Source organism: Drosophila mojavensis, unplaced genomic scaffold (genome assembly GCF_018153725.1).
Source record: "Drosophila mojavensis isolate 15081-1352.22 unplaced genomic scaffold, ASM1815372v1 contig_36, whole genome shotgun sequence".
NCBI lineage: Eukaryota > Metazoa > Arthropoda > Insecta > Diptera > Drosophilidae > Drosophila > Drosophila mojavensis.
In genome coordinates this window covers 13,840,070-13,855,210 of record NW_025318858.1, presented here as the reverse complement: position 1 = coordinate 13,855,210, position 15,141 = coordinate 13,840,070, and the positions used below count along the sequence as shown (strand labels likewise).

Below are 15,141 nucleotides of genomic sequence, written 5' to 3'. Positions count from 1 at the left end.
GTTTGCGGTTGCAGCTGTTGCATGACAGGAGGAGCGTAAAAAAAAAACAAACTCTAAAATTAGCTAACGAAAAATTCACAGACCTTATAATTATTATGTTCGACAAGTTTGTGTCTTAAGTCTTTTGTTGGAGCATATCAAAATAAATAAGTTTCAAAGAGAACTGGATAGACTTGACTCCAAGAAATATTTCTCTTAATTAGCATAAAATATTTTTCTTAGATTTCTTTTACAAAATTGTTCCCATTGCCCGTTCAAACGCATTTGGAAACGTGCTTAGCATCCACAAGCGGCTCCGACGAGCTGTGTGAAGAATTTTTAGCCGCTTGTCTTTGCATGCATAATTTATAAGACATTAAAGTAATAAAGAACACACTGCATAAACACTCATATCATCATGTATCATTATGAATTTGTGTGTATGGGTGTGTGTGTGTGTGCGAGTGTGTGATATACTTAGTTAACGCCTTTTAAACGAAATCAACTATCTCTATCTATAGTGCAACAGCATTCGGCCTTGCGCTTTAAAAAACTACGAGCATCTATAAAAACCGCACTTTATAACCTAAAGAAAATAAAATAAAACAAAAAGTAAACTAAAAGTTGCCATAAATATCGAAAGAATAAGAGGAAGAGACAAGAGCCAGTGTGTTGCATACGAAAACGGGAAACTCCAAGGATAACCAGCTGACATGCCACATAAATTGGATTATTAAAAAGCGGATCACGATATATAGTCGAACGTAATACATATACATTGCGTATATAGGTTGCATATATATAAGAGGTGAGTTACACTTCAAAAACTATATTTAAATGGGGAATAGCAGGCATGACTAAACCTATCCATTGTTGGAATTTTTTCGGGCTTCAGAAAGATAAACTATTGCTTATCTGCAGTACTCTTATCTCTTGTGGATGCGAATGAAATATGTTCAAATTTTTATCTATTTATTTATGCATTATTTATAATATATAAAACATCACAGCTCTACAAACACTGTGAATATATTAAGTATTTCCTTCTTTATCCACGCCTTGCTCATAAATATTTCTCAAGTATGTTCGATTTGTATCTCTATCTATTCATTCAATAAAACTGTCTTTAAAACTCTCTCTATGGCAAATTTGAGCATGATAAGTCATATTTCAATTTAGAAAATCTTAAATCCGGAAATAACTTTTAATTTTGATGTATATATTCTCAACTCTAATATGACAAGTTTCAACTTATTCACCTAAAAGTAATCTATTCGATTATGATTGATAAAAAATGCCATTAGAATCGCTTTTTGTTGCTGCTTGGATCAACTCTGAGCTGACATCATGCAACCAGCTTATAAAAGCTGAACAAAACATTCAATGGCACGCCTTTGACTTTATATCCATGGCTGTACTCATGGCGCAAAAATGTGATTATTTATCGATCGATTATCGATAAACAATGGACAGACAAAAATGGCACGCTTTCATTTTGCCAAGCGATCTGTAATCAAAATGATTGTATATAAGTATATGGAGTATCATAATGAACTGTGTTTAACTAATTGATTGATCGATACGATTGTGACACAGAGCAAAGGCTACAGGCACTACTAAGCAGCGTCGGCCATAAACATACACTTACACATGTAGACATACACACACGCATACCAATGCCATAAGTAGCACAGCAGCAATCAACATCAAAGAACAATTTCTTTTACTTTCTATAAAACAAAACAAAAGCGTTGACTGTCTGCCGGCTTATGTATGTAAGTGCGTCAGTCAGTTTATCAGTTTGTCAGTTCGTCAGTTCGTCAGCCTCGCATTCGTGTGTCACATTTATTCAATAAAGGCCAAGCCAACTTCCAAGTGGAGAGTCGAAAAAGCGAGAGCGCTACGGCACAAAGAGTTAACCTCAATTTTTTGAGACGCACTCTGCCTCATGTTATTGCTTAACACCAACACCAACAGCAACTCCAACACTAACAAAAACAATAACAAAGCAAAAAGAAAAAAAAAACTGTGTAGTATTGTTGTTATTGTTCGGTTGTATATACATATCTTTTCGGTTAGAAAAATTTCACTAACTGGAAGTGAAATGCAGAACAAATGACGTGTTAGCTGTGGCCCCCTGCCGCCCGCTGCCTCCTGCTTTGATCTGCTCAGAGATCTGTAAACACAGAAAACACATTTTTTGGCAAGCATTTTGTTTTGCTGAGTTCATAAGCATTTAGCACTGCCAAATAAACTCGTTTCGTTCGCTTTGGAAAATAATTTGTGTGCCATGATCTTTTTAGTACAGCATCTTATGGATTTGTATTCAGATGAGTTCTGCTTAATACCTTAGATAAATGAAATTTTTCGTGTTAGCAAACCAGTCTGACTAGTTCGAGCGCGTGTTTTACGCGCTGTGTATCGATGATTAGTCATAATTTCATATATTGGCATGCGAGTAGAAGCGGAAACTGAGCGCTCGTTTGGTTCGACTAGCGGCAAGTGCATCATCTCTTTTGTCTATCTAAAAACAAACACGCATAAGCTAAACTTTCCATTTCAATTGATTTAATCCTGTTTCACTTGAATTCTATTGATTGTCTCTTTTTTCACTTGATTTAATCCACATTCTTTAAGTTCGACATTTACCTAGAATTTTCTCATAAGAACACAGATTTTACTCTCCCTCTATAAATAGCAGCTGACGCCTAGACGGCGCGCAGATAGACCTTCAAGCAACCCTAAAAGAAATCAAATTCGATTCACAAATCTAAAGTCATCCGCAGGTATAATAACATAGTAGCACTACACTCTCTAACACACATACACACAATAGAAGATACCTTAGAGGTTTGTTTACCTGCTCGAAGGTGCAAGAAGTCATTTGAAACGTAGCCGAAACTAGAAACACATTTTGATTGCGACTGTGAGACGAGTTTCCCCTCGTCGCTTGTCTGATAAATAAGCCGCCTCTGGTTGCTCAAAATTTGACAAACAGCTCACAATACATCAAGTGTCAGTTAGCTGCAAGAAAGAGGGGCTACGCAAATGGTCGTGGCTGACCGAGTCATGCAATAAGATCCCCGAACCTTGATCTCTTGAACTGATTAGTGGTTGTTGATCGTAAGAGCATTCCAGTGCGCATCATTGAGGTGCTTTGTCGGTCGAGTTCGTGTCTTAAGTCTTTCGTTCTCTTGACCAAACATGCGAGCAGTCCATATCATTAAATAATTATATGTTACTTACCAATAATTTTTGGATTTCAATCAAACATCATTTTCTAATCAACAACTTTTTCTTAATAATAACAAAACAAAAACGAAACTCCCAGCCTCAGCTTCCGTCTGCCTCTCGACAGTGAAAGTGCCTTCAAATCCTATTCTAAAAGCGAATTAATGCTGATGCCCCCAAGTGTCTTTTGTGCGAGTGAAATAAGAAATAAAAGAAAAAGAGCGCTTAATCATCTTGAAAAACAGTTGACAATATCATAGACGAGTAGGTTTCATAAGTTTTCCAAGTTGCATCTGCTCTACGGCGGTGCTCTGGTGGGCGCTTTCTCGGCGCCTTCGTCGATTAGTTACAATTGACACGAAAAGTTTTTCTCTTTCTTTCGTTGTTTTCATACATTTTTTAATTGTGAGAATTGTGTACGGTACGTGCACATAATGCCACAAGAAAGTGGATCTCTGGTGCGTCCGGCAAAACGTTTTGGCGCTGTCATTGTCGGCAATTGTTAAAAAGTGATTAAGCATGCTGTGGCAATGATATCTGCCTGCCAACACAGTAAAAGTATTTCTTTTAATTGCATTTACTATAAAATTAAAATAAAACTTTGGTGATATACATAATATATATAAAACGGAAATTGTAAGCAGAAAGTTGAGAATTATAGATATTTCTTTGATAATTTTAGTAATTATTTTTCAAAAATTATTTGAAACAATGTTTCATAAGCTATTTTTTTTTTATAATAAAAAAAATGTATGCTTCTTTCATAGAATATTCGCTTAAAAATTAGTAAATTAAATGTTAGGGTTTTTTTTTTTTTTTAATACAATTAATATTTTCTTTTATTTATTTGTTCTCTATTGCTCTTTTTCATATTACTTAAGAAATACGCAAATTTATTATTCTACAATTATTATTCATTTATATTTTATAAAATAAAAATAGGATCTTTTATATATTTTTATGTTTTAATATTATTTAAAAACAATTCGAAAAAATCATAAATTTTATTATAAATAATATATAATTTTTGCGTATTCCTATTTAGTAAACCATTCTTATGTACAAACTTTTTGCTCTTTAAATTTTAGACAGAACGAGTTTTTTTAGGGGAAATTTTCTTAAGGCATTTGCGCATAGAATCTGAGAGCTCTTAAATAGAAGATAAAAATGTAGGCAGTTGAAAAATAAAGAAACTCTCTGAAATATAAAACCCCATTTCTGGTTTATGTTATCTATGTCTACATCCATTCTCTCTCTGTCTCTCTCTCTCTCTTTTAAAATACTTAGCTAGCATACAAAAGACTTGGGCAAGCAACTTATGCATTCCTCAAACAACGCTCACTTTCAGCTTACAGCCGAAAACTTCAGGCAAATAGCTTGGCAAAAAAGCTATAAAATTCACATGAGTGCTTCACACCACAAGCAAACCAAACCACACACATACACGCACACATACATACATAGATACACACCCTCAGCTCTTAGCTTGACTCTTGACTTGTCTGCCGCCTGCATATTTATTTCCAACTTGGCTTTAACCTGTTTGCGTTTGTGTTTTGTTGTTGTTGTTGTTGTTGCTTCTTTTCGCTGCATTCTCGGGACCATCTTTGAGTTTGAAGTAGCTACGTCTTGAATTTCAAAAAATCACAAAAAAAAAACTGTTACTGGTGCCAATAGCGATGACTGCGCCGTGGCTCTGATCATGATAGCTACTCCTTATACTCTTGCATGATATCACAGCTCCGTTTGCCTCACTGACTTCACACTCATGAGTGGGTGTTTAACTGTATGTGTGAGTGTGTGTGTGTGTCTGCTGAGGTGCAGCTCCATTGCATATTTAGCATTTTTTCCACCTCGCTTTGGCCAGACTTTTAGCTTGTTTTGTTGATTTGCTTCTGATACTATTTTAGTTATGATATTTGTTTTTATGGTTATGTTTGAGTTTTCCACTTCACTTTTCATTAAACGAAAACACATTGCAAAGCAAAACTCTTACTTGTCTATTAGCAAATTAAACATTAATTGCGCTCACCTGACTACGCCCCGTCCCCTTGTCTCCTGCGACTAGCATTGCATTGTGAAAGCGTTTGGACAGTAGAAATCATTTGACCATTTGTGTATGCTACTCGTGTGTGTGTGTGTGTGTGTGTATGTGTGTGCTCTGCTCAGCTTTCGTCAGTTTGCACATAAAAACAAATAAGCTTAAACATATTTACTAGCTGTTGCAGCTGCTGGCGACGCGAGGCATCGGTGGCAAGTTACAAAAAAGACAAACACGAGGGACAGAGAGATAGAGAGGGAGGGAGAAAACTGTATTCGCTGGTAAATATGTTAGCGTACCTTTATTTGGCTATCCAGAAATAGCCAAACGGTCCATTCGAAGATTTATCAATGAAAAACGATGATGAAAGCCAGCGATAATCATGAGGCCAATTTATATCCATGCAATTAACCTCTAGTCGAACCTCTAACTGTAATTACCCAACCTACGCTGACCACAAATTGTATGCGCGGACCACAACCTTCACAGCTCATTAGACCCTTCAAGTGCTCAGTGCTTAGTGATCTCGCTCTCTTTCTCCCTCTCTGTCTCTCTCTCTCTCTCTCTGTCTGTATCAGTGAATAAGCCACAACGCGAACCACTTTAAATGCGAGCACAGCTTCAATAGCTTCAAAGACTGACTGAGGCTTTTGGCTACATTATTTATGGCAACCCAAATACCAAAACCGTTCACAAATGCCACATGCCACAAAACGAAACTAGTTCAATGGGGCTGCCCAGCTGGTTTTCCGAAGCTGTAAGTGGAGTCCGGCTGGACAGCGGCCAAGCAGGCAACAGACTCCAAGCATCGCTTGAAGCTGCTGCTGCGGCTACCTGCGAGCCCAAATTAAACACACAAATTTGTGCTAAGGCAAAATATCAATAACACACACACACACACAGACACAAAGTAAGCGTCGCTAACTGAAATGAAATCACGCCGCGATCAACAACAACAACAATCTGAAGAAATTTACATAAAAATCTGGTTTTGGATTGTAGAACATTTATTAAAAAAGAGAAAAAAAAAAAACAATTCAATTCGTTGCGCTGCAGTCGTTCAGTCTGACAAACGGTCATAACGGACCCAAAGCGGATATAATAAGAAATATCTTTAGTATTTCTTGCAAATGAGAGTGAATCTGATTTGCGTATAAGTAAAAGGGCAGCAATGTGGGTCCATACCCGTCATTATGGCTACAGTCGTAAATGTGAATGTGCCAAAGAAATAATATCAGTGAAGCGGTGGCTGAAGAGACTTCTATGAATTATTCAATCAATAAAATACGAAAGAAGTTGATTGGTATATGACAAAATTGAGGAGTTTTATGTCATTATTCTTATTCAGTTATTTGTTATATTTTGAAAGCATTTCAAAAGATTTCTATAAAAATGAACTCTACAAATTATAAAATTGTAAAATTCAGACTTAGCTAAATTATGAAAAAACTAAAATAATTAAAATATAAATAAAAATAAAAACAAAACAAAATAAGTATAAACTTAAACAAAATTAAAAATATTTAATTAATTATAGAAAAAATTGAAAATATGTTATATACAATATAATATGTAAATATCAATAATAATAAATAATATATGTATATAATATATATATATATATATATATATAATCCCAGCCCTGGTAGTGATATAAACAGGTTGCACATAAAAGCGAATTTGATTTTTCAATGAAACTTTTACATTTCAATTGAAAAACCTTGTTTTATATGAAAGTCATCTATATTCATGTTCATACGAAACCTTCATATATTGGCTAGATTTATCTATTTATTTATCTAAAATATTTATATAAGGAATTATAATTTGGTGCTTGTACTCACAAATGAAAATACAGTAGAATCCGGTTATATGGAGCGCATACGGTTATAGCGACGAAAATTCTGGTCCGCAGCCAAACTAGCGATTATACCACCTTCCGGGTATAACGAATATATATTCAGTAGAGAGTAATGAAAATAATTTACATTTAAATATTTATATTATGTTTTAATAATTTACATGAGACCAATCTTAAATCAGGAAATAAATTCGAATCAAAAACCAAATCGTCAGCCATATTTGCCATGCTTGCAGCCCTGTTTCAATAATCACTTCATAGAGGTAGTTAGTATTTTTTTTTCGATACGAGTAGTTAAAAAAAATAAAGCTAATCGCTTTCCCTCGCCTGCTCCTTTTCCAATCAAGCCCGCTTACTCGAGAGACCCAATTTTCGAATAGCACGCTGTCATAAAAGCAATTGACCTTCAAGCGTTTCGATTTACAAAGCTGCCGTAAGATCGTAAAAGCAAAACTAATAAAGTTTTTGGTCATTAGTTGGGCGGACATAAACGAGTTTGGCACAGTCCGCGCGCTGCCAGCGAGCTGTGTGGCCAATATTGACTGACCAGGCGCCCGACAAGTGCTGTGAGTGAAAGTTCAGCTTTGCAGCGCTGCAGCTTTGAATGAAAAACTGGAAATATACGCCAGGCAGTTGCCAATGTGAAATGGAAAACTAAATGCAGCCCATAAATGGCAAGCCGGCAGCTGACTGCAGTTGCTAAAACCAAAAAAAAAAAAAAAAAAAAAAAAACAAACAAACAAACAAGCAACATAAAAAAAAGTTCACCAAATTGTTGAGCAGTTGACTTTTACCATTTGTCTGTAAGCTGTGCTGCAGTCATAGCCAGAGCCTACTGTATGCTGCACAGCCAGCCGCATTTAGTCATCGTCAATGTTTTCTTTAAATGTCGAAGGTGTCATCAATAATGAATGCTCCGACTACCTCACCTCGTCTCGCCTCAGCCAGTCCACCGTGAACCGGTTTGAGACTGCGACTGATGCTGATCTTTTGTCTGGCTTTTAGTTTTTCTTGCAGTTTGGCTTTTCATTTCAATCGCTTTGCATATGCTTGAAAATTTGAATTTTGATTGACGCTCCACGAGTTTGGGGCCTTTCCGCTCGCTCTGGCCATTGCGAAACATCTGTGCCGACATGTTTGCTAAAAAGGTTTTGTTCGCTACATTGCCACACACAACTCTTTGATGTTCTGTGCGCGTTGCTGATGCTGACGATGGTGATGACGATGGTCTGTCTATAGCTATTGTTGTTTGTGGTTGTGTGTTCTGTAGTTGTCTGCAGCACACTGAGCTGAGTGCTAGTTGAAGTTTTCGAGTTGTAGCTGTCAAGTTCGTTGCCTAAGTCTTTTGTTTGGAGTGATCAAATCAAGTAAATTTAATCACTTCTGGAAAAATGCATTTAATAAGTCTTACTTAACTATAAATACATATATATACATACACCTTAATCAGCCACGAGTTTATCGGCTGTCGCAATGCATTGTGTTGGCCAGTTACTATTATCTCTCACCTTCGCTTATTGATCAAACTAGCTTAATTAATAGCTTCGAAAAGGTGTCATGCACGCTGATTACGAAAATCCCATAAAACAGCAACAAAGATTGAATAATTTTTTACTTCAATTTCCCATGCCCGGCTATTTTCATGTAAATTTTGTGAATATTGCCAAATGAATTGAAACATTGGCGCATAATCAACTAACCATATGCGAGATGCATAATCGAAGCCATAGTCGAACCTTTCACTCTCGCCTGGGCGCCTCTATTTACATGCTAAATGCCTATTAGCTCTGGGTTTATTTCGATTATCAAGTATGCATACGATTGACGATATTTGCATATTGCATATTGCATTTAGCTATGAGCATTGAGTCAGAGTCTGAGTGACGCGATCATCTATCTGAAATATGAGATGTTTTTTGTTTCTCGAGCTGGACTCTGTCTGCAAAGCCGGATAATATTTTTTTCGGCTTTTCGTTCGCCTCGTGGCATAGTTCGTGCCGAATCAAAATTCGGCTCATGTTTGCGGGACTCTTTCATTAGCTACGATTATATAAGTAAAATATTTGTCGGGGTGTTGACTTCTAACCGACTGACGGCTAATCGTATGGCCCGAGGGGCGGCGCATGTCTCAAGAGCTGGGGAATATAATAAAGTAATTCAATTAGCCATAGAAATGGCATAAAAAATCAACGGAAACTACAGTTAGGCACAGTTAACGAAATTTGCCGTTCGACGAGAACGAAAATTTATAGAAAATAAATAAACTTGGAACTTAATGATGATAATGATTATAATAATAGTAATAATATATATATATACTATGCTCTTTTCATAAAGCTCAGCAGCTAAAGATTTTTCACAGTTTAAGCTGCTGTGACTTTGACTCATCAGCGGAAATTAATGTCAACGCTTAATTTACAATGCTCAGTTTAGCTAATGACCATGCTGTTTTTGGGCAGGCTCAAACGGTCTACGCCCCCTCTATAAAATTGACACCGACTGAGTTGCATGGAGCCATTAAGTAAATACAAATACATTTATATTTATATATATACATATATGCCGTTGATAAACAAACCCAGCTCTTTTCTTTTGGCGCCTTTTCGTAGACCAAACAATGGCAGCATTCACCCACACACAAATATTTGTGCTGTTCAGCTAAATAAATGACACACAACATAGACATAGCAGCAGCAGCAGGAGCAGCAGCAACGACTGTGAAGCCAGTTTGCTGCAAATATTTGGCAGCAGGTCGCTTTGTAGGCCAAACCGCATAGCCAGCTAATTGCAACAACATCGACAGCCATGGCAGCAACAACAACAACAGCTGCCGGTTGTTGGTTAGCAAAAATGTGGTTTGGGTGGCTACACAGCTGCACCATAGCCAAATAGGACTTTGTATGCTTTTTAACGAAGGGGTAATTGAGTATGATTGGGCTGGCAATTTTATAAGTGCATAAAGTTAAATATAAATTAAGGAAAAAGCTAATTTTAAAACATAAACGGGAAATATTTCTTGAAGATATTAAATGACGATGTAAGTGGAGAAAAATATATTGAAATATAAATACAATTAGCTTAAAGGGAAATATACTCAGAGTTAGTTGATTTTATATCTAATTATTATATAATGAGAGTGATAGAGAGGAGGGAGAATAATGTAAAATAACAAGAATAATATACTGGATATTACATGTTCACAATTAAAAAAATAGTTGGAGTGAAAGGCATAAAGTAAATTAAAAATATTTAAAATTAATTAATTAATTTATAGAAAAAAAATAAATACAAAGAAATGATGTCAATGAAATATAATATAATACGCATATAAATTAAGGTTCTATTGCTTGGATTTCTCTTCCTTTTTATATGAAAAGAAAAGCGAGAGCTATTAACATAAATCATATTAATATTGGAATATCTTTTGTGTTTGCTTCACCAATTGTGTCTTATGAGTAATAAATCATGTTTATGCTGATACCAAACTTTTTCCCAATAATTTCTTTTATTCTTATGAAAAATTTTTTTCTACCATAGCTATTCTAACAAACAACCCCAATTTACCTAAACACACATCTATATGAACTTTGGAGAGTTGTTCATCTCTGCTCTTCTGCATGTAGGCGTTTTCTTGTTTATGTTTTCCGACTTCGAAATGCATAAAATATTCAAAAATTAAATTTAGTGCGCGCGAGAAAAATCATAAATGGTAAAATTATGCGCGTTACATAATGCAGGCAATTGAGAAACGGGCTCCGCCCTTTTTGTTTGTATTATTCGAGCTGCAAGTGCGGGAAAAACTTGGCTTTAATTTAACATCTTTTCGTTAATTAACGTTGAAAAGCTTTGACTTTGGCTGGTGTCGTGTGGTGCGTGTGGAGTGTGTTGAGATTACTTGCAAATTAATTTGCCTTTCAATAAAAGAGATGCCGACTGCGACACCGACGCTGATGCCGTCAGCTGTAAGCCGCTTTGTACGGCTCAAGTTGGCTCGAGTTTCAGCCTTTCGCATGCATTAATCAAAGTTATCTAATAAGTATTGTTGTACGGGCGTCTGTGTGCCGTTACTCGCAAATGAAACATGCACAAGTGGCCAAGTGCCAAGTACAACCTTCGCGTTTGACTAAATTTTAAGCTGAGACTCGAGATGCCAGCGAGTGTGAGTGTGAGCGTGTGTGTGTCTGTGTCTGTATGGAGATTTTATTTGCGGAAACTGTTAATGGGCTGGACTGGACTGGACTAGGGTGTATCATATACGTCAAGCTTTACAGCTATAGCAAAAATAGCATTTCAAGCAAAACACAAACAAACAAAAAAATTCATTACAAAAGACTTAGGCAAAAAACTTGTTTTGCGTGATGATATAAATATAATAAAAATTGCATTTACGAGCTATACATATGGAAAATTAGTGAAAACAAATTTTAAAATAATATGTAAAGTTAATAAAACTCAATTAAATGTCTTGGCAAATGTTTGCTGTTGAATTTCTTCAAACATACTGAGTTATGTGAGCGTTAACAAAAAACAACAGCAAATATACACTAATGCATAATGTGTTAGTTAGCTTTAATTAGTTGACAATAACGTCAACCTTGCGCCTCGATCTCAGCTTTCAGAGCAACACAAATGCCAGACTGTATGACTTATTTTGCATAGCATATGAATGAAAAGGCACACACACGAACATATGCACTTATACACACTGTGCCTGGCCATTTAACAATGAGACAAGAGTGAACTACAAAGTTCAGAGAGACAAGCACTTGGGATTTATGACAACAATGCAAAGAGCCTTAAACTTTATATGTGAAGTGTAGAGGAGGCAGACATAAGAAAATGATTGTATAAGGCGCAAAGTCAACTGCGCTTAAGTTTTGGTTTCTTTTCACTCTGCTTTTTTTTTTTGTGTTTGTAAACAATATGAGCAATTGACATGGGCGTCTGACAGTTAAAAGAGTTAAGCTTCAGCTGCTACTGTGCGCAGATGTCATATTAGAGATTTTTAGATTAATTTAATTTGATTTGTTGAAAGTGATCAGGGAGATGATAGAAATGGAAGATGACTTTCTAACATTTATATATATATATATATATATATATATATATATATATATATATATATTTTTTTTTAAATAATATAAGGGTTTTTTAATGAAGTTGAGAATACCGTAAAAGATTCTCTCATTTGTTTTATTTGAATCATTTACAAGCATACTCATATATATATTTTGTCTGTGGCTAGCTTAGCCTTAGCTTACATACTAGTATTCTCTCGATTTTGATTGTTTTTATTTATTAGCTTAGCCCACATACCTTAGTCTTCATGAAGACAAAACATCATTCCACACTTCATGCATCCAAAAACTTATTAGTGGAATTCATTGCCTGGCTGAAGCTTCAGCGCATTAGTCAGCTTATAATATGTATATAAATATATGCAAATCTTGTGCGGTTTCTGGCCAGAAACTTTCTAAACCGCATTCACAAAGTTTTCCAGCCACAAAACACGTGCTGCGCTCAAATTTACAGAAGTGATAAAATTGCTAAACGCTTCAAGCTAAAATTGGCTGGTAAAAATGACAGCGACATCGTCATTCTCTATTTCATTTAATTTAATTTTTATTTTTTATTTATTTATTTATTTTTATTATTATTATTTTTTTTTTGAATTATAAACAAGTTTTGATAAATTTATTTAGTCATTATGGGTGCGGTTTTTCTCATTTGGTTGTTGTTTGAGTTTGTGCTGCGATTTCTTGCTTTTTATTGTATTAGAAATAAATTGTTAATCTGATTTTCTTTGTCGTTTTGTTTTTTCCTTGCAGGCTGCCCCATTCAACTTTAATTGGCCTTAAATCGGCAAAACATGGCCAAAACGACGGCAGCCAATTCGCATTGGCTGGCCGCATTGCTGTCGCTGGTGCTGGTAATTCGCACAGCCACAGCGGATGAGGCGTTTTCGTGTCCAAATGGTAAGTTCGCATTCAACTTGAATTTCCAATTTCAGCTGCACTTCAGCCACTGCCAAAAGGCACGTGCGTGGCCGCTGCAGGTGTGGCCAAAAACGAAATAAAATTGCGCATAAATCAAAGCGTAAATAAATGTAATTACATATATACTGATGTATGTACATCGGTATATAAATTATATGTATGGGCATGCATAAGTATTTGTTATTTTGTATATAGGCAAAACGGATGTTGGATTACCTTCTTGGCAATGGGTCGGGCAGCTTGTCTTTGATTTCCGTCGATTTAATTGCTGTGCATTTGGCTACACTTAAGATGTTTGCTAAACTGTAATTAAGTTCAGCTGATATATTGATTTTTCAGCTAACTTCTAATTTTGTATTTAATTGCATGCGTATTAAAACGATTTCAGAGACAACGTTTATTAAAGTCAATAATTTCCAACTCAGCTTAGGGCAAAATAAATATTTTTAATATTATATTTTTTGTCAGATAATTCTAAAAAAAATCTATGATTATTTATGAAAATTTAGAAATTTATAAAACTAAAATGCAGATCAATAATAACTTATAATTTATTAAAGAAAGGGAAATTATATCTCAGCTTTGATTTCCTGTCTTTTTATTATTTATCTGAATTACAATTTCCGAAATTCCATAGTCAATTTAACCCACTTTATATAGCATTCAGTTGCATACAAAAATATTAAAACCTTCAAAGCAGCTTCTAACTTTTATTGCTCCATCATCGCTCATGAATTAATCCACAAAAATAGCCTAATGAAAATCTCTTAATTTTTTTTTTTTACTCAAATCTCAATTCAATCTGAATTTCATGCTGTTTATAAGCCAATTAATTCTATTGGAAATTAATGAAAAACCAATGATGATATACAGTTTTCTTTAGTAAGAAAACTGCCCATCATTCATTGTTTACAATCAAGATAGGCCTTGCATAGCTCAGCTAATAATCATTTGTTATAAACCTGAAGCTCTACCGCTAAGCTCTGTTAGGCCCCAGGAGTGGAAAAATCTTAAACATGATTCTTTGTAGGCCTGTTTTGGCTATCATTAGGCCACCAGCTGCTAAGCTCCTTTTGTACATATAGCGCAGACTTTAGCCATTAAAATGCGGTCTTATCGTTAATGACAAATCTATACAAAAGCTGCCAACCCGCCAAACGGGTTAAGATCTGCTACAATTCGGCCAGAACAAATGCAAAAAAAAAAAAATAATAATAATAATAGAAAAAATTTGGACTAAAAGTCGAAATGACGGAAATGCTGGACCGGCTAATCAATCACTCTACGGCCAGTGAGGCAGTCAACACTTGGCGCTGAAGCCTTTCACTCGATGGCCACCTACAACTGGCAGCCCCAGCGATAACGGTTATTACATATGCCAAACTGGTTGCTGTTGCTGTTGCAGTTGCAGTTGCTGTCCCACTGGGCGATAATGCCAAGAATGCCCGCCATGTGGCTATGACAGCACACAGAACTCTGACAAAGCTTATTTATATATACACACTCACACATATATATGTATGTATGTGGTGTTTGTGGAAATCTCTGTATATACTCGCAACAAAGTATGAGTACGCGTACATCGACAAGACCAACCATGGTACCGCATATGTGAGGCGAGACAAGTTTCTAGCATAAGAAAAAAAAGTAGAAAAAACTAAAACTAAAAAAAAAAAGTTAACGCGCTTCGAAACAAGATTTCTTAACGGTTGTTTAATGCCAACCCAAGTTTGCCTGACTGACTGACTAACTTGGCGATCGGCCTGCCTACTCCTCCTCCTCCTTCTCCTCCTTCTTCAGCTTCCCATTCCCAGTCGCAGTCGCAGTCGCAGTCCCAGTCTACCTAGCATGCCACTGAGTTTAGCTGCTGTTGTTGTTGTTGTTGGAATAGCTGTAGCTGCCTCGTATTAACTAGCTGCAGTTGCTGTGCTTATTAACACTTTTATATGCACACACACACACACACTCATAATATTATTCACGCACACACACACAAACACCTGCCAACGGCGCAGCCAACTGCAGTGCGGCCA

At 35.9% G+C, this 15,141-nt stretch overlaps 1 protein-coding gene across 3 annotated transcripts in view; it reads left to right on the top strand.

The window, feature by feature from the left end:
* Window positions 1–15,141, top strand: part of LOC6576749 — a 38,116-nt gene that overhangs the window by 1,450 nt on the left and 21,525 nt on the right. For all 3 annotated transcript variants that reach the window (XM_015165346.3, XM_044009106.1, XM_002002701.4), the window contains exons 2-3: window positions 501–787; window positions 12,941–13,087. In XM_015165346.3, the coding sequence (XP_015020832.1) occupies window positions 12,982–13,087 (106 nt within the window). In that variant the 5' untranslated portion in view covers window positions 501–787; window positions 12,941–12,981. The remainder of the gene's footprint in view (window positions 1–500; window positions 788–12,940; window positions 13,088–15,141) is intronic.